Source organism: Passer domesticus, chromosome 2, assembly GCF_036417665.1.
Source record: "Passer domesticus isolate bPasDom1 chromosome 2, bPasDom1.hap1, whole genome shotgun sequence".
In the NCBI taxonomy this organism is placed as follows: Eukaryota; Metazoa; Chordata; class Aves; order Passeriformes; family Passeridae; genus Passer; species Passer domesticus.
The window spans coordinates 86,655,597-86,682,343 of NC_087475.1; the positions used below are offsets into that span (position 1 = coordinate 86,655,597).

Below are 26,747 nucleotides of genomic sequence, written 5' to 3' on the forward strand. Positions count from 1 at the left end.
ATATTTTGGGGAAGAAAAAGGCCTTAATAGCTTCAGGGAAAAAAAAAAACAAACCTCTTCAACATAGCCTATATTGGACATCCCATAATGCAATTTTTCCGAAGAAAATAAACTAAATTAAACTAAACAAATATAATAATAGTCATAATCATAATAAAAGCTACTCTTCATTCCAGTTCTCTAGAACCTCAGGGCTAGAAGAAATTATACAGAAGTTTTCTTGTCCCCTACACACTCCTCACCAGGCAGCACCAGCCAGGCTGTTTAGGATAAAACCACACAGAACATTTCTACAAACTGAGTTAAAGCTCTCACTCCCACAGCCCCTCCTACCTGCCAATGGCCATCATCATTTGCACATCAGTGATGCTGTCATCATTGGTGAGGTTTCTTATGACGCCATCCATGAGCTCCAGAGGGACAAACTGAACCACGCTGGCCAAGGCATTGGAGGGTGCTTCCTGTTCCTCTGCAAGACAGGGATCACCCCCGGCAATGAAGATATTAGTTGACAGGAAAACCAGGCACACTAGGTCATTTCTTGTCCTAAAAACCAAATAATTTCTGCCCACAAAAAATAGAATAATAGACTTGTTTAGGTTGGAAAAGCTTTCTAAGATCAAGTCCATCCCTTAACCCGGCACTGCCAAGTCCACCACTAAACCACATCCCCATGTGCCACATCCACACACCACGGAGTGGATGCTGAGCTGCTGCCAATGAGAAGTGTAGAGTTCAGCGTTGGCTGTGCTAGGAGGATAATTCCCCAGATCCCAGTGCCGCACATAACGAAGCTGGTTCTTAGCAGATGGCTGTTCCCTGAAGCCATATGTAGCCCCAAAGGAGGAAGAGATTACAGGCATGTGTTTGGCCCCACTCAGGTACCAAATTTCCTCTGCTTGCTCTCTTTTTACTAAATATTGCAAATAATTTCGAAAGGATGCAACTGCAATTTTGTCTGCCTGGAAATGGGCCTCCTTCCAATGGATGAAGCTGTCATACTGAAAAGCCCATATCCTGTGGTCTTAGGAATAGCTAAAGCAGGAGCTCACCAGCCTTTCATGGCACTGGTACCTCCAAAAAAACCTTCTGAAACCCTCCACAATAACCTAAAAGCCCCAGAAGTAGAATAAATATTGCCTCTCTCACCCTAAGATGCAACCACCCTTCAGATAGTCAGTAGAGCTTCATACCTCTAGGTCAGTGAGAAATAACTGCTTAGCTTTATCCCTAGTCTCTGGTAGGGAGCAGGCTGGGGAGCACCTCCAAGTCACCCAAAAGAGTGGCATTTCTAAAAGCTCTCAAGTTCCTCTCTAACAAGCTACAGATAAGATGCTTTCCCTTAAACCCAGCTGGAAAATGCTGAACACAAGCTTGTGCTGAAAATGCTTTAATCCTAACAGCTTCTGTCTGCAGACTCTCTCTGGTTTCAGGGTGATATTGTTTTCCCAGCTCAGAGCCCTGGCAACTTTTAGAGATGCTTGTCTATTATATTTCGTCTGTGGCTGCATTTCTGTAGTGGATAAAAACCCTGCAAGATGTCAAACTAATTGAGTTTGACTTCATCAGAGCCAATATCTACATTCCTAGCCTTTTTAAAATTATTATTTTTAAATTACCTGTTGAAGAAATTATAGTGAACAGTTCTTTCAAAGAGGGCAGGATGGCTGAGGTCTGAGTCCTCCAGATCCTCTGCAGCAGACCACTCACTTTGTTCACCTGCTCCAAAAACTCCATGATCTCTTCTTCCCCCTCGGAGACACACTGGAACTGCCCGATGCACCGGATCAGCTGCTGACAGAACAGGAGCTGGTGTTTTCCCATGGGGATGCACTGAGGATGCTGCGTTAAGAGTTTGCTGATCTTCGCACACTGCTTGGGACTCGGCCTCTCGCAGACTTTCCGGAGCACCTCGATCCTCAATAAGCTGAAGATGCTGTTTGCTGATGGGCTTTCCAGGACAAACTGCAGTCCTAACTGGATATAATCAAGTACATAATGGCTTCTCTTCCCCAGAGGTCCATAGCCTTCCTGGAGGAGACTCAGCAGGAAGCGGACATTGAAGAACTCCTCAAATTCCTCTGGGTGATAGTGGCCATAAACCTCCAAAACTTCTTTCCCAATCTCTCTTTTATACTTGGTATCCCCGGTGAGATAAAGCTTGGTGGACAGCTCCAGCATGGACCAGCACTGCTCACTGTCCATGGGCTGCTTCGCCGCCTCGATGACGCGCCTCACAAGCCCTTGCTTCACGTTGTTGGGGTAAGAGGACATCACTACAGCTTCCAGTATCTTATCCATCTCTGATCCCTGCTCCTAAAAGAGGGGGACAGAGCAGCAGGTTAGTTCAAGGAGGGTCTGCTGAGCTTTCAAGCCCAGGCTGGGGCAAGGAAGGTCAAAAAAGCAGAGCTATCTGGAGCCACTCTGAACAGGGTAATTCTTGTGGCTTTTTCATGTAGCATTCATAAAAGTTTCCACTCTGATGATGTTTGACTGAGACTAAAGACTCCAAATGAATGAATACACAAAGATACAGAACTTCTTCTGATTAATCACAGATTTGAGCATTTGTGTCTTGCAAACAACCAAGTACACACCCACAGAAGGGACAAGTGGGGAATTAAGGGAGCCAAGGTCTTACAGTGGTGTCTGCTGGCTCAGGTGTCCTCAAGAGGCAGAGATGGTCCCGATGATTGTCTTCACATTGAGGTTAGGAGAGAAAGCCCTGGGAAGCAGAGGTGGGATTGCAGCCTCTCTGTGCAATGGCAGGGGTGTTTGTTTAACATGTACATCGTGCTGCCAGCCACTCCATCTGAGTGGTGCAGTCTTGGCTGCTCCCCAGGGACCTGCCGCATTTGTATGCGGGACCAAAGCGAGCGGGGAGAGAAACTGCAGAGTCAGGCAAAGTTTCCCATTTGTCACAGCCTGAATTCACCAGCAATAAAGCATTAGAGAAGAGTTTTTAAAAAAAACAAGGAATTCCCAAGGAAAAGCTCAGAATAACATTTATAACCAGTTGTTGGATGCACTACTGCACAAAAAAAACCCAAAAACAAAACAAACAAAAAAAAAAACCAACAAAAACCAAACCATTGTAGAATGATACAATTAGACAGTCATGATTTCTTATAATGTATTACAGGGACTAAAAAGGCTCATCCACAGCAGCCCCCCCCCAGCAGTGCACTGCACAGATACACATTTGGAGAAGGTCCCTTCCTGTCTGTAGCCTAAAATGAGCCACGCTCGTGTATCTGACCAGAATAATAATCCCCAACTTTCTGTTCCTCAGCTCCCATATCTATGAAATGAGGACAACACGCACCAATTCCTAGTGGTGGGGCTTCCTTCATTATCACTTGGGAAGCATTTGAAGTTGATGTCAAGTGGACGGGGTTACAAAGAATACGTATGCAGATGACATGTACCCCAAGTATGGTTTTCACAGATGACACCCAGAAGAGACCTCAGCAGATGCCATCCAAGGACCATGCCATCCCTGGAGTAAGCCTGTATCTGAGCCAGAGAGTATCTTTTCTCCTGGTGGACAGTTGCTTGAGGGTGGAGAAGTAAAGCCATGCCAGACACAAACATCAAGTTCTGACTCGCAGCTGCTTGGCTGGGAAGCCTTCCCACTTCACCAAATATCACCTCTTCCCATCATTGTTTGCCTGCAATCTCACAGGATGACAAAAAACCATTATTGATAAATATATATACATATATATATAACCACCTCCAATCCAGCGATGACCGCAGGCTACATTGCAGTGCCTCTCCAAGAACCGCTTTGCTCTTTCTGGCCCCTGCCTGCTGACTCATACATTCCTCTGCTCATGTGCTGGATTTATTTTTTCCCCATCAAGCATTACTGCTGCCTTCCCTGCAACAAGCTATGGCAGAGCTAATGCTCTCCATCACACTGTTTTCCCAGGATAGAAGCAGGACTCCCGAGGGACCAGCCTGCATTAAACCAGTGGCAAATGAGGACAAGATAAAAGGAGAAGACAAAATCCCACAGATAATGTCTTTTCACCTCAACAGAAAGTACCACAGTGTCAGCAAAGGCTAAAAGTCAACCTGGAAAGAAGATGGGGCTTGCAGACAGTCCAGAATCAGGAGGAACATTTGACCTTGCTGTAGCTCAGTGGCCACCTTGGCCAAACACAAATGGGCACACACCTGCAGTCAGGCTGGTAGCCCTTTCACGCCCTCTCTGCAGGTTTCCAGCCTACCCAGATACCCCAGTCATAGATAAGGGGCCAGGAAGAAATAGGAGGATCTACAGTGCCCATTGGTTATGTCTCACTATTACTTCCCTGGAGCAATCCATGCTGAGCCAGGCCCAGTGATTTGAAAACACCACACAGGCAGGATGCTCAAACAATGGCTACAGTTCTTTTAGACCTAACCCCAAAACCCACCACAGTCCGTTGGTGTATGTGGTGTTGGGTGCTCCTGCTGTCCCTCTCACATGTGATGGCTGCCCACCACTGTCCCCACTACGATTGTGCCTTTAGCTACTTTAGCATTGCCAAACTTCACCAAATTTTCAATGCAAAGAGTCTAATTTCATCTGAATTTTGAGATAAACTTGCATCTCCTAAAAGGCTTTGGTTTTTCTTCAGGCTGATCATAGAAAAGGACAGGAGGATGGGCTTCCTCAATACTGCTGCCTGGACTGCAACTGGGTCACGTCTGACATTGTGTAGTAGGACAAGGCTGAAACAAACTCCCTCCACAGTCAATAGGCAAACAAGTCCCAGAGACCCTTCTTCCTCAGCAGGAAACATCATAATGACTTATATGGACATTAAGACCTTGAAGACACACAGGGAGAACCACCTGAGTTGACCTTGTGGTGAAGGGTCCATGCTTTCCTCACCAGTGAAGGGCTTTGCAGGACAAGGCTGGGCTTTAGGTAATGCAGTCCCACCTGCACCTCTCCAAGCACCCTGGTGTCAGCAAGACAGAACACACAAGCCCATGGTTCTGCTGTGTATCAGTATAGACCAAAGCTCCCTGGGTGTGGGCCAGACAAGGCCTGCATGGATGATGCTAGCCAGGCTAAGTATTACAATCTTAGAACTACATTAAAGCAACATTAAGTGGCTTTGCAATATGCAATAATACATACTATAGCCTTAAAACTACACTGACAAAGCATTCTGAACTAAAAGATCATTCATATTCCAAAGGCTAGGAATTAAGATGGCTAATCCAAGACAAGTACAGCTCCAGATACTTTCAGAGCAATATTAGTTTAAGCAGCTAATATTAACTTTTTTCCCGCCCAAGACCTCCCTGGAAAGGGTGAATCAGGGTTTCCAGTGGAGGAGTAGAGTGATTTGGAGTGTTGTCTGTGAGATCACTGTCTCATTTCTTGTAGAGATTGGAAATGTGTCATAAATAACCCAGGGAACTGCAGGAGAGGGAAGGACGGTTCACTGTCAAGCAGCTGAATGCTGCCTTGGAGATCCCTGGTTCTCCTCTGTTTAATACTGTGATAAAGAGACTAAATATTCAGACAATCAGGCTTCTATAATGAGTGTTCCTGAAGTAGAACAACCTTTTGCACTTCTTCCTCAGCAGTATTAACAACACACTGAAGAGCTGGGAGGATTGGCTCGTTCCTGCTTGTGAACAGAACCAAATTCCTGGAGCACACAAGGATGAAGTAGAAGGTCAAGGAGTTAATTATTAAACTGAAGAGTCACATTGAGGTTCCCATCTGTTTTGTAGCTCACATAAAACACAGAGTACACAATATGAGCTTTGGAGGAAAAAAGAAAATATCCCAGGAAATGGCAAAACTGTTCTGCTACCCCAGTGAATGACTGCCAGGAATAACACATGCAAAATCACGGAATGAGGAGAAAAAGAAACTTGGGAGGACTCTAGCCCAAACCCTGCTCACAGCTGAAATCAAGCTCAGCTGCTTAGGGCTTTATCTGTTAAGGTCTAGAAAATATTCCAAGATGGAAACCATACAACAACCCTGGGCAACCTGCTCCTGTTCTAATTAGCTCATGGTGGGAAGGTTTACCCTATTTGCAGTTGGAAGCTCTCATTTCAATTTCTGTCTGTTTTTTCTCATTCACCTGCCTTGTACTCCTGTAAAAAGCCTGGATTCATCTCCTCAGTAACCTCCTTGTAGGCACTGGGGAGCTGCTGTCAGTGCCCAGACTTCAACAGTTCAAGGGGTAGGTTCATCCCAGTTGAGCCCATCCCAAGCGTCCATCGCAAAATACTTTGCATTTGTCTTTGTTGAATTCCATGAGGTTCACGTCAGCTACAGCATGTCCTGGCCCTCCTGTTTGGCAGCCCTGTCCCCGAGCATATTGACTATTCTTCAACTCTGGCCTCATTCACAAATTTGATAAAATTAATTTCATCTCTTCCACATCATTCATAAAAAATATTTAAAAAGGGAAGGTCCTAGGATAGTTCCAGTCTTCTTCCTACTCAATTAGCAGTCCATACATCTGTTTTTGATATAAGGATGGTGCAGAACATCATCTCAGAAGCTTCACTGACATCAAAGATGCTTACTGACCACAAGATGGCTCCCTGCAAGGACAGACACCCAAGTATGCTCTAGAAACCAGAGAGGGAAAAGGAACTTAAGCAAACAGCAGCATTGGCCAGCTTACTGTCACTCTCCAAACTGAGTAAACTGCAAAAAAACCCAATCCAACCTTGGGATGAAAAATCACCTTTGGCTTTGCTTGGGTCCAGTTTTCATACTCTGTACTGTTTTGAGCTGAACATATAGTTCTCTTCTGCTTATTCTTTTTTTTTTTAATTACGATTCATTTCAATTGAAATCTATCCAATAATTATAAATCAATTCATTCCTTTATCCCTGCCAGCAGCAGATTTCCAGCAAAGTCTTCTTCGTGCTTTTTGCAGAATGTAGTACCAGTTCCCACACCCTAGGTCTTAACAAAGCTCTGAAAACAGATGCAAAATGTACCTTACCTTTAGGGAACTTCAGTAATAAATTCAGCATATGTCCTACAATGGCATCATGGAGACTTTGATAAATAACACTAAAGAAGGAAAAATAATTCCCACCATTCAAACATAGAATGATACATAAAGTGGTTTGCTTCTGACTTACAAAGAAGAAAAATATCTATTTCCCTGAACTCCCTGGAGGTCTGGAAATACAGAAATGAGACTCACCTTTTTTTGTCCTTAACTCCTGCCAAAATGGTTTCTTTTATGTCAGCCAAGACATTACTGCTATTCCTGCTGCATCCTCCAGGCAGCCAGGCAATTAGGGCTCAATCCTGCAGCATGCTGAGCTGCTGCAGCATAAAAGGGAGCTCACATAATGCCTTGATAGAGCACAAAAAATACTCTGCTGTCTAAAATTTCCACAAAATTTGCCATGACTTGGTATGCAACTTCTTACAAGGACCAACCCTGTTGCCACCCCTCTGGGTCTGTTTTCCAGAAATATCGAAGTAATTGTGTAGTAACAACTATTTTTTTAGTGCAGGGAACAAATGTCCAATGAATTCATAGGCAAAGAGGATTTTTTTTTGTTCAAAGTACATCTCTGTTCATCCAGCTAAGAAGAGGAAACCACAGCCTGCACATCGTTACCACATCTAATAGATACTCATGTTATTGTAGCAATATGAAAACTGATGTGAAAACACATCTAGACCACAGAATCATAGAATGGTTGGAAGGGACCTTAAAAACTATCTAGACCAAAGCATTTGCGCAAGGAGATGGAATAGGTTGTGACAGAGCCAGCAGCCAAACCTCTCCAGACCTGCAAATCCATTAATGGCGATGCACCACTGTCCTTTCAGCTGCTGTCTGAGTTGAACCCCATAAAGTGCCGTGGCAGAGCAGAGCACCAGGGTAATTTTTATGAGATCTAAGCAGAAAATCAGAGCTAATAACTGCAGAAAAATCCCATTAAATAGCCCTTTAGAAAAAGAAGTGACACTCTACCCATTTGTAGTCACAACAGGAAAAAATTGCCAGCACAGAAGCCCAGCTGAATTTTTTGCATATGATTATAATCTGCCTTTCTAAATTCACCTTTGCTTTGCGAGGAGATCACATATTCCTTGCTTCCTGCCCCAGACTGTTTTCCAGTGGCAGATTGCACTCGTGTTGTGTGTCTCCTACTCACTAGAGTTAATTACTTTTGGCTGACGAGGCTCTTCATGTTTTTCTATCCTTGGAATCAGAACCGCGCTTTAGTACAGCACTCATGGTGAGTGTCCTTCACCACAGGCAGCAGATTTGGAACAGGACATTGCCCTGCACCACAGGCAGTAGCAGATTCAGAGCAAGAGGCTGTCCCTACACTCTGCAGGACAGTAGCTGTCAGTTCTCTCCAGAGAGTGAAGGTTAATTTAAGGCATTGTCACCCAACTGTACTGCTGGCATTTTGCATGGCTCTGCTGTACATCAGGAGCTCCACCTTGGGAACAATGAGTTCCTCTCTTGTGGCCATGCTATTCTAAACGTCTCAAAAAAGTAACCAACCAGAAGATACCTATTCGCAAGCAGCCTAAATTTGTCATATAGTAGTCCCTACCTTCTTTAAAATTTGTTGGTACTTTAGATCCACAGACCGCTGCAGAGCCTTTTCTTTTTTTTTTTTTTTTTTTTTTACAGTATCACATATTTTATTGTTTTTTTTTTTCCTCTAAAACATCATAAATATGTTTGACCACATCATACAATTCTATCAGCCCTCTCCAACTGACAACAGTGCTGGGCAGGCTGCCCTATCTCAACCCATCTATCTTACCTACCCTACCCTCTTATTTCTTCCATTCTTCTTCTTTGATCCTTTTGGTGCACACAGATCCCTGAGTTTCTTCACTTGCTCTGTTTTTTTGCTGTTAGGCACTCAGTCATCAAATTAAAAAAAAGGCTTTGGCTGGATGTCAAAGCAATCAGCGCACTACCAAATAAAGCCTATGGCTCTAACATTTCATCCTCTCTTTCTCCAGACTGCTCTTCCCAGCTCCATTCCTCCCCTTCAACCAACAACCACATACACACATCTCTAGTACCTACTGGCATCCTCCTTTTCTAATAAAGCATCTCAAAACCATCACTAGCTTATTATCAACTATTCTGATACAGATACAGAAAGCAAGACACAAGAAATTAAGTTCCTCTCTCCCTTGAAAACCAGCAGGAGAGAAAGGGACAGGAGGTAAGGCTTGCTCAAACCACTAGACCAGCAGTGACAAACCACTGGTTCTGTGGCTGAGCCCAGTACCAACTCCACACAAAAATAACCCATCCCAGATGCTTTTGACCTCTCTGAATTTATTTGGCATTGGATGCCCAAAAGCTCTGTCCTGCCTGCAACAGGTAAGTTTTCCCCAGTTTTCCTCCTCACATCCTCCAGTTGAAGGTATCTTCCTTTTTTTCCCCCAAAAGACTTCTGCTTTCCTGCTTAGCTGGAGCTCTCAGCCTGGGCTGTGACACCCTACTTCCATAGGGCTTTATACTGGGAGTGCCCAGATCCTGCACTGACCTTCAGGCCAAGGTCCTTTCTATCACTGTCCCTGGAGACTGTAAATACATCTACTCTGGAAAGCTGGTTGTTTTCCTGAAGGTATTTATAGCATTAAAATCACTCTTCTTTCTTCAGGTTTCTGTCTGCTTTTGTCTCTGTATAGAAATTAAAACCCTGGATATAAACCAAGGAAAAACCACGTCCTGTTCACCAAAGCATACCAGACTGAGGGCGGATACTGCCAACGCTGCCTGGGATTCATCAGACACTGATTCACTGTTTGGACACAGAGATCTCTAATCTTTGGTGGTGCCTTCAGGAAAGGAAAAATGGGGTATGATGCCCGTTTGAGACCTCAGTTTCCCTCCAGCCCCCAATATATTTGGGTTTGCATCAGCCAATTCAGAAAGCAGGAATGGAAAGTGAGACAATGGCAAACTTTATGGAATCCATCACAAAGGTGCTCAAAGCATTTTGAGACCCCTTCTCAGGTGAAAACTCAGTTGCACCCTTCCAGTCTAGGCAGAGCATGCTGTTGAAATTTCCCTGCCACCAGATGCAGCACGGCATAATTGAGCTCCCAAAGTGCTAGGAAAACCTCATAGCAGTGCAAATATTCCAACATCTGCTTTTATTCTTCAGTAACACCTGCAAAGTCCAACCTGGGGCAGACATAACCTGAAATTGGAGTGGATCTCAGCTAATCTGAATTTGACCCTCACTTTTAGAGTCTTTGGCTTCCTATCAGATGGGAACACCCCAAGGTGTCTCGCCCCAGGTCAGCTTCCCTGGGGAAAACCTGAATCTGTCTTGGTCAGTTTGTTATAACAAGATGCAGCCTTGCAAACAGGTTTGCAAAGACCTGCAGGCAGTGGGGGGATGCACACTCCCCCACTTTCCAATGTTGCTCCTGTATTTCTCCCTCCAAGCATTCACCTGTAGCCTGATCCCCAAGAAGCCAAATGCTTAAGCTCCCCTCCTCCATCACTCCTTTCTGCACCCCGACCACAGAGCACACCTCTGTCCAAGCATCTCTCTGGGAATCCTAAACCCTGGCCCTTTCTCCCAGACTCCTCCCTACAAGAATCCCTCTCTTGAGCATCCTTCCTGCATCTCAGCCTTTTCAGTAATTCTCACCCCAACTATCTCTCCTGCATACCTCACTCCAAGCCCTCTGCTACATGGCAACCCCAGAGCATCCCTCTGGGTATTCCTCCCAAGCACCCCTACTCTTATCCTGAGTATCCCTCCCTCGGAGCATCCCAGTTCCTGAGAACACGAACTCTATCCTGACCCTCAAGCAGCCCTTACTTCCAGCTCCTTCCGGCATCCTGACCCCTGAAAACCTTCTGTATTCTGACTGCCAAGCATTCTTGCCTTTGAGCATCCCTCCTGCAACACTTTCCACCAGCACCCCTCCTGCACTGCTTCCCTTGAGCAGCCTACCTCATGGCTCACCCAGAGCATCCCTCATTCCATGCACCTCTCCTGCATCCCAATTCCCCAAGCATCCCCTTCCTTGACTACCTCTCCTGCATCTCTTCCCCTGAGCACCCTCCTGTATGCTTCTCACTGAGTATTCCTCCTGAATCCCTCATCCCGAGCATTCATCACCCCAAGCACTCCTCCTGTACCTCCTCTGCATCCTTCACCCTGAGTATCCCTCCAGGACTCCTTTTCTCAACTACTCCTTCTGCATCCCTTCTCCTGAGCACCCCTCCTACACCCTTCACCCCGAGTATCCCTCCTGAATCCCTCACCCCAAGCACACCTCCCGTACCTCTCACCGAAGTATCCCTCCTGCATCCCTCACCCCGAGCGTTCCTCCTGCATCTCTCACGCCAAGCGTCCCTCCTGCACCTCTTTCCCCGACTACTCCTCCTGCATCCCTTCCCCTGAGCATCCCTCCTACATCCCAAGCCCAGACCTCCGCTACTGCACCACTTCCCCAGCATTCGATCCCCCCCTCCCTGCGATCACCCCAAGCCCTGACCGCCCCGCTCCTGCCCCCCTTTCCCTTCCGCCCGCCCCGCGTTACCTCCGGCCGGGGCCGGGATGCGGCGTGGCCGGCTGCGAGCCGCAGTCCCGGGGCAGCACTGGGCAGGGCCGAGGGCGGCGGCGAAACTACATCTCCCAGCGGGCCGGGCCGAGCCGTGCCGGGCCGTGCCGGGAGCGCCGCGCCCCCCGCTTCCTCCGCCTCTCTCCGCCTCTCGGCCAGCGGCGGAGCTCGGCGGCTGGAGGGGGCGCAGGTGGGTCCCCGGCGGGGCTGGGGGGGATCCGCCCGGCTGGGGGGCGTGGGGAGGGCCGGGGGCACCCCCAGCGGAATTCCCCGAGAGGGGGAAACTGAGGCACGGAGAGGAAGCGGGGACCGGCGGCCGGGAGCCGCGCAGCTGGTCCGCTGTGGGATGCGGGAAGGACGGGTGAGCCCCTTCTGAAGGGGAATTTGGGGTTATTTTTTTAGCATTTTAAGCTAATTCAGTAGTTGGAACGCCTGGCTATGCAGGGAGGAGCAGTACCTACGATTGTCCGTAACAGGGTCGCGTTCAGCGCCACTCTGCAAACTTTGCACATTCCCCTGCCCCCTTCCAATGAAACATCTCCGAAATGTAAGTATTCACAGCGAATCCAAGCCCAGTATGCCCACACCCGGGACATGAAGCCAGCTGGGTCCAGCTGGGTGATGGGTGTGATATATGCCCTCCAGAGGGTCTGATTTTGAGCGATGCCTACCTTGTTAGCGGGATTTCTGAGTGGGTTTTGCTGTGGTGCGGCAGCATCCCAGCATTGCAGGGATGCTCAGGAAACAGTGGTGTCAGTGGGAGATGAGATGGAAACTGGATTATTGAACCACCCCGTGTGTCCATCAAGCAGGTGGTGGCTACCACGTGTGCTGTGAAGTTGTTCGGGGACAAAATAAAGTGGTCCATGACGGAAATAAAGTGTACCAGGAAGATACTCCAGGCATGCCAAGTGATACCTAAATGGGTGCTGGGAGAGGACATTGAAAATCAGTGAAAACTTCTGCCAGAACTGGCATAGTATATTGGCCTGCACAAAGGGTTCCATCAGCTTGGAAGGAAAGGTGATGCTCCCAGTGCCCTGAGACCCCAAGCAGGCTCCTTTCTGGCAGGCGGTGGCAGTGCCTCCTGACCATCTGCACTGCCCACCCACCAGCCCCTGAGCCTACGGGTGTTGAAGGTCATCAGGAGAGCGCTGAGCACTGCAGCACTTTGGCTTTTATTCTCCAGACCTGGCTGCAGCCGCATCTCTGTGGCTCTGCACTCCCTCTCCCCCTCCATCTTGTCAGCCGTTCTCCTTCGGCAGCATTTAACCTTCTTTTCGTTCTCCTGCTCCCTGCTGTGCGCTGCTGCTTTTGTTCCTGTACTCTCAGGAGGAACCTGACCTCTGCTTTATACTGCTCCTTGCTTTTACTAGCTGGGCACCAGCTCTAGTTCCCTACCTCCACCTCCCTTCCCCTTCTCTTTATGCGTAAATTCAGCATCTGCAGAGAGCCTAGGCGAAGCCTCCTGCATTCAGCTGCATCCCTAAGCAAGCAGCCCAGGAGATGCTCAAGGGCGTGGAGGTGCAGGTTTGGAAAGGGATGAACACACACCATCGTACCCACAGCAAACCAGGGCTGTTACAAAACTCCGTTCACGCTTCCCCATCCCTCCTGCGGCTCACTGGCAGAACAGCGTTTCTGTGCATAACAGAAAGCGGGGTCAGAAAATGAAATATAAATTAAATATAAATAACTGGCAGATAAGCAGCTGCGCTCCGAAGGTGGATAGTCAGTATGTCTGTCTCCCAGCACTGCAGCCGCCGGCAGATCGATAGGGATTCTGTTCCAAGAAGAGAAAGGAAGGGTGACCCGTCGTTTCCTGCCTCACGCCTGCTGGGAATTTGAGTCCCCTCCCAGAGCTCGTCGCCACGTCCCCCGTGCCAGCCTCGGGGTGAGCGGCCTTTCCCCAAACGCCTGCTGGAAATTTCCAGAGGCACCACAGTAGTCCCGAAACAAAAAGCTGCTGTGCCGCCCCGCAGGCGCTTCATTTTGGGATCTATTGCTCCTGGCAGGCACGCCATGCTCTGCTTCACGGACTGAATTTAATTAAGCCTCTTACGTGCTGCTCAGTTGGAGGGGTTCATATTAAGTAAGTGTCCAAAATCAGGTGGGTCCGTTCTGCAGTGATGGGAGAACATGGGATTTCCTCTATAAGGTTGCCATAAATAAGCAGATAGGGTGCAGAGACTGTATTGTGAATGTTTAACCTTCGATTGTAAAGGATGAGCTGAGCTAAGTAAATGTGATCAGGAATATATGAAGGGAGGGGCGAGTCTATCCTTGCAAAAGATTTTGTCCAAAATTCTTCCTAAAACTCAGCTCTCATTGGTGCCTACTGTCTGCTGAAAGCTGGGTAAGTGGTTAGTTGAGGTGTGGTTTGTTGGGTTTTTTAATCCCTTAAATACTATTTTCTTTGTTGTTTCTGCCCTCCCCCTTTAGTTAGTTTATTACTATTATTTTTATCTCGTCTTTCAAGAGGTGACTTCTAGGCTTCAAAGTGCCTTGTTTGCAGCCCCCATAACACAGAAAGGCACAAACTTGTAGGGTTTGGATTTCCTCCATGAGATTGTCCCCTTGAGAAGGGACAAGGCACAGAACTGTTCTGCAGGTAGAGTTGCAGCAAGTGCTCTGGGCTTGGCTGTGTCCAGGGCTGGAGTTCTCAACTTTATGAGGGTTGGTTTGTTTGTTTGTTTGTTTGCTTGTTTGCTTGCTTGCTTGCTTTCTCAGGGCTCAGGTGTTTTGTAGAAACTGGAATTTTTACCTCAAACCAAAATGTGTATTTCAGTAAGACACAGTGGAGCAAAGTGCTACATGCCAGGTGTGGGCAAAACCCAAAGCAGAACAAGCTTCACGCAGGAAGGAGCATCTTTGCATCTCTGATTATGTGTTCACAGTTAATATGCTCTAATGGAGCAGACTGGAGCCTCATCCTGCAACAACTGTCTTTTGCTGAATCCCATTTAAAGTCTCCAGCAGCCAAACAGGTGCCCAGCTATTTCTTTTTTCATGCTTCCTTCTGAGGTGAAATCAATCCTGCCCCTCCCAAGGCAGAATTACTTCCTATAAAGCACTACCTGATCTGTCTCTTGTAACATTTGTCTACTTGATGTGGTTTTCACCAGCTCTCTTGGGCAATACTCAAAAAGCCAGAGAGGTTTTTAGTCTGGCTGCTCTTCCTGATGCTTGCAGAAATGGTCCCTGGCTTGCTTTAATTCTGTTGCCACTTAGGCATCATTCATTGCATCAGACTAAATAATTAATTTCTTCTCTTTTTTAGTTTTTCCTTTCTTTTTCCTGTGTGTATATTTTGCGGTTCCTTGTCAGTCCTCAACTACTTTTTACAGCAGCTGCATATATTTCACTGTCTTAAATACAGATTTTCCAAGGTTTAGTTGTGGAGAGATATTCACAGCTGAGCTATTGAAGGCTACATGATAAAATTAACTTGCCATATTAGACATAAGGTTAGGAGGCACTGGTACAGGCTACACAGAGAATCTGTGGCTGCCCCATCCCTGGAAGTGTTCAAGGCCAGGCTGGATAGGACTTTGAGCAGCCACGTCTACTGAAAGGTGTCCCTGCCCATGGGGTGTGCGTTGGAATAAGATAATCTTTAGGGCCCCTTCCAAGCCAAGCTGTTCTATAATTGTGTGATTCCATGAAGTTAAAACCATTAAACACAATGACTGTAAATGGCCATGTAATGCTACATCTTACGGCAAAAAACTCTATTTCTGTAACAGAATATGTTAATTTGCATTTCAGGAGCTACAATTTTAATGCTTTTAATACAACGTGTAAGGGCTTCAGAGGCCCTAAGTAGCCTGTAGGATGGACTTTAGAAACCTTAACAACTCAACATGATCCTCTTCAACCAAATTACAGATTGCTCTTGCTTTGCTGTTCTGTGTTTAATTAATCTCATTAATTAAATCCCCTGAATGACACTAGGATCAGCTGGTTATCCACATCTTGGGCATTGCCTCTGAAATCCAGAAGGATTGATTCATTTTCCTTCCCTGACATTTTTAAAGTGAAGTGTGTGTTGGCAATCAGTTCTTTTTCCCAATTAAAATCCTGTTTTAAATTGTCTATATATAAATATATGTATGCATGTATATATAGAGAGCTATGGCTATCTTTTGACAATCATATAAACATATAATTTTAGACCTTCTATTAAACTGCATTCTTTTTGTTAAAAAGGATAGATTACAGCTGTATGTATTTTTCAGTGGTTATAAACATAGTAATATTTGTGCCATTTTACTTACATTGGCAAATCATGGCTAATGGGGTTTTTTTGTTTTGATTATTACTGTGCACTTGTGGGTTTTTGCCAAGTTGGGTGAACAAGCAGTCAGTTAAATTAGGTATATAGAATTTTATTTATTAGCTAATTAAAGTGCTGTTAAATGTTATGAATACAGGAGAGGGGAAATAAGCTTATCCAAAGCTGTTCTACATTCAAAATTATCATGAAACAAAGTGGTATGATAATGGTTCTAAATATGTGAAGGCATTGATCAGTGAAAACAGTTCACTTTTGTCATTTTGCATACCTCCATACCTTCGTGCTGTGTCAACCCCCATGATTCTCCCAACATCAAACCAGTTCTTTGCTGAACTAAACTCATGGGGTAGAGGTTTATTACAGAAATGTTCTCTATGCAGCTGTTGAGGATGCTCCTAGGAGTCAAACCCAAGTTAAAATTTACAAGCTGTGGTCAGTTGAAATGCTTAGATGCTGAGACAGCAGCTTCGGTTCAGGAGTTTGATGTTTTCATAAAGCTGACCATGCTCTGCTGGTTTCTCTCAATTTACATCACATGGTATGATCATGACTTTAAATCAAATGTAGACTTTTCCCTCTTCCATGATATTAAAAGAGGTATTTAAATACAGGTTGCTCTTAGAAGCACAAAATAAATCTTGTGTTCTTCGGCCAAATTTGCATCTTCAGCTGTCAAATTAGATCTCTAGCTGACCTAATTAGAGTGAATTTTAAATGCTACTTGGGGAGGAACTACACAAAATACTTTACTGTAATTCTCTGCTTCCAAGAACTGTAACCCAATTTGTACTTCTCCTTGGTGACAGCAGGTTATAGAATCATACAATCACAGAATGGTTTGGGTTGGAAGGGACATTAAAGATCATTTAGTTCCAACCCACCCCCACCTGTGGGCAGGGACACCTTCAATTAGACCAGTAGTCTACCATGTCCAAGATCAGATGCTCTTGGTACCTCCTCTTTGTGGAAATCTCGCCAAGAAGAAGTGATTTTCATACTGCATTCTTGGACAACATTTATATTGCATTAGCAAAGCACCCAGGCTTGAAAAACCATGCTGGGTTCTGCAAATAGTGGTTGAATGATTAAAGAGAGAAAACGTACAACTCATTTTATTTAATTTTTAGAGGTTTATGAAAGCCAGTTTTTCATAAACAAGTGTTTAGGGCAAAAAGCAGCAAAGACTGACTTTCCCCAGCTACTCCCAAATATGTTTGTTGGTCAATGCATTAAGTCCAGGTTGATTATAAATCCAGTAGACATTCATGCTCATTTGTGCTCATGTTTTTGGCTCTCCCGAGGTTCCCAGACTATCTGATTAATCTTCACACTATGAGGATAAATCTATAAATCTATAAACCTCTAAGAAATGGGATGAATTAGGCAAAAGAAGACAATTAGGAATGACAGCTGAGGAATAGTTATCCTCCAGCCTTATCCATGGGCAAGATGTATGCCTCGTTAAATGTTTAAAATTTAATCTAGTGCAAAGGTAAGGGGCAAGTTCAAAATCAGAGCAGGCTGGTGTCCTGGGGAGGGAAATCTAGTCTATATGGGTCTTTAGAATGCAGAATAGCCATAAGCAGAATGAGCTGTCCAGGGCATGTGTCTGAGCAATGCCCAGAGGTGGGAGAGGAGCAGAGCCCACACCTGAGAGGCTCCCAATCTCCGTGCTACTCTTCCAGCTCCAGAGCTAAGGCTTGGTTAGATTTCTGGTGCTCTTGCCACCAGCACAGATACAGGCTTCAGCTTCAGAGAGCTCATGTTACTGCCATATTTTGTTGGCAACATCCCTTTTGGACTGCTGATAAGAAAAGAGTTACAGGAGATTTAAAAGTTATCTGTTCAGGTTGGACCGAGTTGTCTGCCTCTCATTCAGGCTATCAGTGAGGCATTGGATCAGAGTAAACCTAGGATGGATGATGAGTGAAATGAAGGTCTGTGTCTTTGGGCTGCATGGTGGCCTTTGGGTTGTGAGTCTTGTCCACGAGCTCTGACAAGTGAAGCCTTGTCACAGACACATAAAGGGAAACATCTTGCTCTGTGTTTGACTAAGTCTGGCAGACAGCTTGAGGAAAAACTCTCATGGTGTAAATAAGCAGGTGTGAGCTCAAAAATCTGAAAGCTTCACCTATGAAGGAAGAACAGGTTGTTTAGTCTACAGCAGCTTGAAGGGCAGCAGAGGTGGGAAGCAATGAACACAATTTTTGGAGCCACTATCAGTCCTGCTTCTACAGGCTGTAGGGAGGTATGGGGAAGCTTCTGTTTGATGAAATGTGAAAAAAAGTAAAACACATTTTAGGCTGTTTTTGTGAATGCCTGATTGTTCTTGTAGCAATGCTTTTGCAGACATATTTCAAGCCCTTAGGGGAAAAATCCATGGCAGCCACTCATGCTACAGAATTAGATCAGTTGAAGCCTCCACATGATCAGGTTTAAACAGCTCTTGACTCTAAATTGGGTTGAAGTCTTCAAGAGTGGGAAGTATGCTGAGACTACAGTGCCAAGGGGAGTTTAACACTGGAACAGGGTTTTTTTTCTAGAGTATATTTGGCTGAGGTTAGTCACAAGGATGATCTGTGGTCATCGATGCATGTGTTGTTGTGTTGGCCTACACATGCATCTTTATTTGCCAGTTTTGCTGGATGCATGGGGACTGAGGGATACACAGGGAAAGCGCTCTAGATTTAGAGATCTACATCTTTCCATTATTGTTCAGTGGGATTTAGGCTGTGTGCCAAGGGCTAAAGAACAAAGTGGAATGTTAGTCTTAAACAACAAGTTAAAGACAGGCTCTCCTTTAACCTGTTAATTATCTGCCCTAGTTTGGGCCAGTTTTTCTTAGCAAAATGTTAGCTGCTGTCTAGAGATGTATTTGTTTTAGAATGCTATTAAGCACTATTATCTGGGTTTTAGCAGCCATGAAAGAATTTATATTCCAGCACAGATGACCTTCTCCCTATCTGCATTTTGCTGTGACTCCAGAGCTGATAATAGTGGTAGTATCTATGATTATTTCATTACTAGTTAGGAAAATGCCTGTACTTAAGTTCAATTTTAAGGGAGCTGTTTGGCAGCTTTCTGTTGAATGGCTGTAGTTACTACAGCAAGAGCTGCCTCCTGCCTCTGTAAGCAAACACTGGTGAGTTTCCTTCTGAACTGTTGATTTATTTAGATTCAGCAAACAAGAAAAAACAGGTTTGCAGATCCTCAGGTAGCAGGAATAATGGCCCACTTGCACAAGACAGCTGAGCTGAACTGCGATGGAGACAGCTTCACAGCTCCTTTCTTTTCCCTTGCCCCAGCCCTGGCACTGGTCCAGGTCCAACATACAGCAAAGCAAGCTGAATAGAAAATGTTGTGTTTTCTCCCTAAACTGACTCACTGTGGGATCAGATGAGTGCCAGAGGTGGCATAAAGGAGGAAGATAGTATGGTGGAGGCCAAGGGGAGGTCATGCGTATCCCTTCCTACAGCTTAACTGCACCTTACTATCCCATCCTTAGTTCATGTCAGCTGATGGCAGAGAGTCGGCATGGAAACAGTGTCAACTGGAATATGGCCCCACATAATTAGAAAATGTTTTCTAGGGTAAAGCACAATGGAAGAAGAAAGTCTAGTGGGTTTTTTTTTTAATGAAAGAAACCACAGACAGTCATGTGCTTACGGCAGCAACTGCTGCCTGGCTCCCTGCTATGCTGACTGCACTCAGACATACATCAGGGGATTCTGCTGAACTGCTTTGTTACTCTAATCATAGCTTCAAACACTATGGAAGATGTTGGGTTGTGTCAAGTTCTTGTCCTGTCCTTCTTTTTCCCCTCTAAATTCTCTGTTTGTGAGAGAAATGAGATCGTACAAGCCCAGAATGCTACTTTGAAGTCAGCCCTCATTGTAGGTATTGTTGAGAGAGATTCACTTTTAGCATAATTGTAAAGGTTTGGAAGGCTCATGATTTCTGGCACTAAACTGAATTAAACAAAGTCCTGTTCAAATCTGTTAGGAGAGAAAATATCCTTATGCTTGTTCTCAAGACACAACCTCAAAAAATAATTCCTCACTTCTAATTTCTGTGGTGAATTCTTGCCATGTGGTTACCCTTATATATTTAGTACTATTTATCTCTGTATTTTAACCTTTCAGAAAGATTAATGCAACTAAATGTGTGGTGTTGGATTTTTTTTAATTTTTTTTTTTTTAGAATTAGTCCCAGCACCGTGACTTTTCCATCATGTCAGAACCTATCACGCTCAATGTTGGAGGAAAACTCTATACCACCTCTCTGTCCACTCTGACTAGCTTTCCAGACTCCATGCTGGGGGCCATGTTTAGTGGGAAGATCCCAACCAAGAAGGACAGCCAAGGCAACTGCTTTATTGACAGAGATGGCAAAATCTTCCGTTATATCCTGAACTTTTTACGAACTTCTCACTTGGACCTTCCTGAAGATTTTCAGGAAATGGGCTTACTGCGGCGGGAAGTAGATTTTTATCAAATTCAGCCCCTGATTGAGGCTTTGCAGGAGAAGGAGGTAGAGCTTTCTAAAGCAGAGAAAAATGCCATGCTCAATATCACCCTCGATCAGAAGACCCAGACTGTTCACTTCACTGTCCGAGAAGCACCCCAGATTTACAGCCTGTCTTCCTCCAACATGGAAGTGTTCAGTGCTCATATCTTCTCCACGTCATGCCTGTTCCTGAAGCTTCTTGGTTCCAAACTGTACTACTGTTTCAATGGAAACCTTTCCTCAATATCCAGTTACCTGCAGGACCCCAACCATTTGACCTTAGACTGGGTTGCAAGTGTGGAAGGCCTTCCCGAAGAGGAGTACACCAGGCAGAACTTGAAGAGACTCTGGGTGGTGCCAGATAATAAGCAAATCAATAGTTTCCAGGTGTTTGTGGAAGAAGTGCTGAAAATAGCCATGAGTGATGGTTTCTGCATAGATTCTGCTCATCCACATACTTCAGATTTCATGAATAATAAGATTATTCGCCTAATTCGGTACAAGTAGGAATGGCTGTTGTGGTGCTAGCATGGAGATAACACAGGTTAAGTGTTTCCCTTTAAAACACACAGCCTAATTCAGAATCATGTTTATCTGGATTAAGAGTCACTAACAAGGAGATGATTTTCCTTTAATGTACTTACCACTATGACCTTACAGAATATGTCCATATTCCAGACAGAAGCGATATTGTCTAGCGCCTGAATTAAGGACTGGCTCTGCCTCTGCCTCTGACCTGCTGTATAATTCTGGGGAAAATCACTTAACTTCTGTCATCTTTAGATTTTCCAGTTGGAAAATGGGTTATCCTTAACCCGCATTGCCAGGGGATGCGAGAGTTCGGTAACCATGGTTTGGAATTTGTCTGGAGAACGGATGCAGTGGAAGTTACCATGGAGCTGCAGTGCAGCAGACAGCCCTAGGAGCACATTTGCCATGCCTTGCTGTACCACCTGTGCAGAGCATTCAAGAAGCTTTGGATCTGCAGAGGAGAAGCCTTCCCACATGCACTAAAGACAGCTGTAAAGGATGGTACAAGTTGCAAATGAGTAAGGGATCCCATCTCTTTGGCTTCAACAAAGGATTTCTGTGAAGCTGGCTTGGGTTTTTTTCTGAACCCTTTGAGAGAGCCTGTGCTTTATTGTGCTTTCAGGGAAGCCGTGTTGGAATAATGTGACTGGCAAGGAAGCCATAGAAGAGAGAATGGTGTTATTACAAACCAAGAAGATTAAATCTTTACTTTTACATTCCAAAGGCATCCAAGACAAGTAGTCCTTTTCTTTCTCTTACAATGTTAATATTTGTCTGGAGGATGCTGCTGAAACTTTCTAAGGTGAAGACAGATTTTGGGGCAGAGGCCCCCAAATGTACTCTAAACATTTGAGCCTCTTTTGGGCACATCTCCCTTCAGCAGTGCCTGGAATGCATGGGATGCTCTCTGGGTAGGATGGATTTCATTTTAAAAGACAACATTCTCACCAGGTTACACCTAATATTTTTCATCACAAAAACAGAGGGTCGTTTTTCCTATCCTGGTTCATTGAGCCTTTTTTTTGTCTAAAATCTTTGTGAAGTGGTCAGGTCACTAAAAGAATTATACCTGCTTGTTTGGCTTCAGTTTCAGCTTGCCAGAAGGAAAGCAGTGGAAAACCAGAGGTCAAACTCTTCCCTACACACCTGGTCTGTGCTGTAATGAAGATCATAACTCACTAGCTGCATGTTGTCTCCAAACATCATTTGTGCCACATTCAAGATGGTTCTTTCTTGGCTAATTATGTTTAAAAGTACCTTAACTGTATTTCCCTAACCAGATTGCTATGAGTGCATGAGAGGGCCTCTGGAACATTTTCAGGTATCTTTAATGAGATAGAAAGGAAAATGCAATAACTAAGTTTTGCATTTGGAGTTTTAGTGCTTCCAAAGGTTTCTAGCACAGGGCTGCAAAGCTCAATAATGCACATGTTCTTGTTTCCCAAGTAACTACTCTGTTGTTACATTAAGCTGACCTGTGAACAAGCATAAAGAAGCTTTTTTTCCTTGTAAAAAACCAGCATGATCAGTATATCTTTACTGTCCCAAACTGTGACTGCAAGAACAACACAAATCAGCATGCTTATGGGTAAAATGCACATTCTGCAGTTGTAACAAACCACTGCCCTTTGTCTGACTTGGTGCTAAACCAGCACGATATATGTGGGACCATGTTGTCAGAAAGCACTGATTGGCTTGAAGCGCTCAGAACCACTAAACATGGCAAATTTTGTGTATTTTGAGCATTGCAAACAGGATTTTGTGGCCAAATTCCAGTCTGAGTCACCATGTTCTTCTATATTTAGTTGCATTAGGGAGAACTCTTTTTTTTTTCCATCCCAGTTCTGAATTACAAAGCACAAAGTGGACAGTCAGCTGGACATTGACAGGGATGATCTGTGCTGGTAATATGAGTATGATCTGTAAAATGAATCCTCTTTCATCAAATCTGTGACTTGAAACAGATATGCCATTGCTGAATTTATGATAACAGAGATTTTGGGGACTGTTGATGGTATTTCTTTTTAACCCACACCCTTGAGAGTAGATTTTAAATTATCTGTAACCAGAGCTCTTGTATGTCATGACTAAAATAATACCAGTAGGAATTTGTTTCCTGTCACCTTGAGTTTATCCAAAGGTAAGAGCAGCAGGCTTAGATCTCATTTGGAAGGGTGGAGGTGGGAAGGTCTGACCTACACCCTTTAGAGCTCTGGATCAGTACTGCTCCATTCTGTTTCAGCAAAATAAAATATTCCGTGGGAGAGGTGTATCATTACTGCATTTTTCTTCGTGAAAGGCAAGTAAGAGGAGTCTGTAACAGGAGAGAACTGGACTCAGATCTTCACCTGGAGTGCTTTAATCCATCAGTCTGTCATGCAGAAGATGAACAAATTGAATACACATTTGTGCTCATGAAACTAATCAGTGAAAGGTACAGCTGGCCCCAGATCACTGTCATTTATTAACAGACATTGAGATGAAAAATATCTCTTTTTATATACATAAATAGATGCAAAATTTCCAACCAGTACAAAGACATGAGTGAAGCCATGCTTTGGAAGGAACGGAAAAACCTGAGGTACCACAAACTTGCTAAGCACAATAAACATCCTTAAGTATGAGGTACTATTTATGCTGGAAATGGGCGGTAAGTGAATCACTTGTGATTGCAGTCAAACATATGTTCTACAAATGCAGCTGCTATTTCAAACTCCACACTAAGCTCAATTTATAGCTGCTCCCGAATTCTGCAGTCTGTGAGTTACAATATAATGACTGTTTATAGGAACATACTCTCTCCAGAGCATTTGTTTGCATTTTATCTGAATAGCTGTTTTTTGTTTGCCTTCTTTTTCTGAGCCCTGGAGGTGTAACTTGCTTTTGTTTACCAGTCAACAGCACTGATAATGATTCTTCTCAAGAGTTTTCCTGAATTAAAGAGAAGCAAACATGCAAAAAGCCAAGCTAAGTATAGCACAACCCCATCACTAGTCATGAAAAGCACTTGGCATTTATTAGCAGTAACATCTAAAAATTATTTCACTGCTGAGTGGAATATTCACTCTCAGATCAAACATTTTCTTTCCTGGAAAGGATCTAGTGACATTTTCTTCCCTTAAAGTTGTGTGACTCTTTTCTTCCACATCTTGGTGCATAACTCCTGCTTCTGCCATATGCCTGTGTCTCTCAATACCTTAGTGTACAAAATGAGGCCAAGCCTTGTGATTTTTTTTTTTAATGGCCTCATTTTTTTTTCCTAAATTACCACTGAATAGAGTGTTCAATAGTGTTACAGGAGAACACCAGAGTTAGGGCAGATGATAAACAAGATTTTAGCTGTAGTCTAATGGCATTCCCAGATCTGCACACGTGCACAGCACAGTGGTATTTCTTACATGGCAAAAAGACTATTACGAAACTCCAGAAAGAATCACTCATGGACTTCTTTGTGTGTTTTTAGGCTTGATATCTCTTAAATATCGAACCGTGTCCAGTTACAACGATGAGACTGAAACTGTATATACATAATAAGAGATACTTAATTTATGCAGCTGTTAAAGGCTGGGAGGAGTTGTTTCTGCAGGCAGTGGTAAAGAAATAAAAGAAGTAGTTGTAAAAAGTTAGATCGGAAGGAATTCACATTAACAAGAAATACATGTTTTAGAAGGGGGAGAATAAAAATATGTGTTCAGGAAAAAAAAAATAAACCCAGCAAGATAAAAATGGAGACAAAGATTTTAGTACAAGTCTGTGATTAGAATGATCACTGGTCCTTTCCAGTTTTATTCTCCTATTGCGCACTTTAATTATGGGTCTTGCCAAGACTTATGCTAGTAGCTTCTCAGGAGCAGGCAGCTTTGCTTCAATTTGCATGTGCTTCGAGTCACCAAGCATTTGCACTGCTGCAGTTAGAACTTTATAACTGGGTTGTTGAGTATAAATTGCTGCTCGAGAGCACTGGCAGCAAATATCTGCAGTCAATCAGATTTTTTCCCAGGAATAAAAAGCAAGGTGGAAAGGCTGGTGGAGTCTGTGTATGAGGTTGGTGGAAGTTGTAAATACTGCCTTCAGCCACAGACTGTGGAAAATAAGCCTAGGAACTTCTGATACTTCACAGATTAATGAAGACGTTATGAAGAAGACTCCTCTGGGCAGTTTTATTTTCACCCTGTCCTGTAGAACTTGGTGCCTCTGCCTAGACGTTCAATGTATTTTGCAACATTTTAACTTCCATTCTGCATCTGCATGCTGATGGACACAAACCTGCGGGGCACAAGAAGTGCTGATGTGGGGCCCTCCCAGTAACAGTCTCATATGTGAATTAGTAGAGGCAGTCACAGATAGTCTGTGCAACAAGGGCTGGTTGTGTATACATATCCAGATCAAGCTCACAGGTTCACTTGGGAATAACACAAGGAATGTTTTCCCTGGGAAATCAATTAAAAAAGAATCTATAGGGGAGGGCTGTATCTAATAATTTATTTTCTCCTCATCTTCTGGGCGTTCCCCTCAGTATTTTCACGCTCCAACTCCTAATTGTGGATTTTCCCATTGATCAGAATTTGGACCCCAACACACTAAAAACCATGCTTTTGAATCAGTAGTGTTTGAAAAGTGCGAGAAGATGGTCTTTATTGCTTACCACCTTCACAGAGGGCCTGTAGCGCTATCACATTTAAAAATCTGATTGCATTCCTCTGCTTGTAACTCCTTCTGTGAGCTGTAACTAATATGTATTTTAGAAAGCAGAAAATAAAATGTGAGTGAAGCAGGAGGTGCTCTGCCTGACATATTTCTTGAGAAAAAAAGCATGAGTGATGTTTGCTGCACTTGTAGCTTTCCCTTTCTCTAACCACTGCTTCCTTGTAATGCTTACCTCGACCTCTCAGTGGCTGGGAAGTGCAAGAAGGTCCCCAGGAATTAGTGCAGTTGTAGAAAACGTGGATGAACAAGCCTTTGTAAATAATCAAAACCATTTAAAATGCATTAGCTCATTTATGTTTCAAACATTTATAAACAGAGGATTTGTTTTGCCAGTGAGGAGCCTACTTAAACCCTGATGCATTGCTACTGTTAGACTTGTGTCTAGTTCCTGAGCTTGAGCAAATAATACATTATTGCTGTAAAGAAAAATAAAAACGAACATGTTAACTGTATGATTCCATGTAGTGTAGTATCCTACAAGATACTATTCCTAGATGGAAGTTTGCTGTAAGGAAGCTAAAAAGGCATCAGCCTTGTATGCATCCACCCTCCAGGCTGACAGGAAGGTATTAAAAAGAAATTGAGCCTGTTCCTCTGAAAGAGCACTTTGTACCTGGAAGCTGACTTGGACACCAGCAACACAGGTTGGAGATGGCACCTCCCTGGAGCAGAGCTAAGCTGGTGTACTGCGAAGCAGCTTCTGCCCAGGGGAGGCTGGGCGGCCTCAGCGCTCACCCACACTGCCTGCCAGGCATGCTTCCTCCTCTTCGGGCTCAACCCGAGCTTCCCCAACAGCCTCAGGGGCTGGATTTCTAGAAGTAAATAGTAATAGCCTGGTACAGCAGCAGGTCAGCTCAAGCTGGGTGTCTGCACAGCGGGACTCTCAACAGAGAAGTCCCTGAGCTGTCATACCCTCAGTCCATGCACTCATTCTTCCCGCGCCTTTGATCCAGTGCCGATTTTTGGTCTCAGGCGTTCTCTTAGTGCGTTCTTTATCTGTGTTCGAGCGGGCTAATCATTCACCGCTTACCTGTACCAGTGCCTTAAATTTCTGATAACCTAAATTCCCTCCCTTCCAACTCGCGCCCGTCCCAGCCCCTCACGGAGCCCCGCCCTCCCCGCGCACGCGCAGCCCCGCT

General features: G+C 44.5%; 2 protein-coding genes and 1 long non-coding RNA gene across 9 annotated transcripts in view; 1 reads left to right on the plus strand and 2 right to left on the minus strand.

Annotated features, from left to right (window-relative positions):
- The window catches only part of USP35 (ubiquitin specific peptidase 35), a 26,271-nt gene extending 14,582 nt beyond the window's left edge, over positions 1-11,689 (minus strand). For 2 of the 5 annotated variants that reach the window (XM_064409734.1, XM_064409730.1), the window contains exons 1-3: positions 11,547-11,689; positions 1,620-2,316; positions 334-469 (exon numbers count right to left, since the gene is read on the minus strand). In XM_064409734.1, the coding sequence (XP_064265804.1) occupies positions 334-469; positions 1,620-2,301 (818 nt within the window). In that variant the 5' untranslated portion in view covers positions 2,302-2,316; positions 11,547-11,689. Of the gene's footprint in view, positions 1-333; positions 470-1,619; positions 2,317-2,641; positions 2,726-3,428; positions 3,672-3,736; positions 6,409-9,388; positions 10,095-11,546 lie in introns of those variants that run through there. The other 3 variants (XM_064409731.1, XM_064409732.1, XM_064409733.1) reach the window with 3 other exon arrangements.
- Positions 11,651-26,060, plus strand: KCTD21 (potassium channel tetramerization domain containing 21). Of its 3 annotated transcripts, none has more exons than XM_064409738.1 (2): positions 11,651-11,757; positions 20,065-26,060. In XM_064409738.1, exon 2 carries the CDS (start codon positions 20,095-20,097, stop codon positions 20,875-20,877), a length of 783 nt encoding a protein of 260 aa, XP_064265808.1. In that variant the 5' UTR covers positions 11,651-11,757; positions 20,065-20,094; the 3' UTR covers positions 20,878-26,060. The 3 variants fall into 3 exon arrangements, with proteins under 3 accessions (XP_064265808.1, XP_064265809.1, XP_064265810.1); XM_064409739.1 differs by lacking the exon at positions 11,651-11,757 and adding an exon at positions 13,405-13,659; XM_064409740.1 differs by lacking the exon at positions 11,651-11,757 and adding an exon at positions 13,776-13,923.
- LOC135294468 (uncharacterized) lies at positions 24,098-26,719 on the minus strand. The gene is made up of 3 exons (XR_010356574.1): positions 26,222-26,719; positions 25,781-25,858; positions 24,098-25,167 (listed from the first exon to the last, which is right to left on the minus strand). It is a non-coding gene; the product is annotated as an uncharacterized LOC135294468 (long non-coding RNA).
- Between the last annotated feature and the right edge of the window lie 28 nt (positions 26,720-26,747).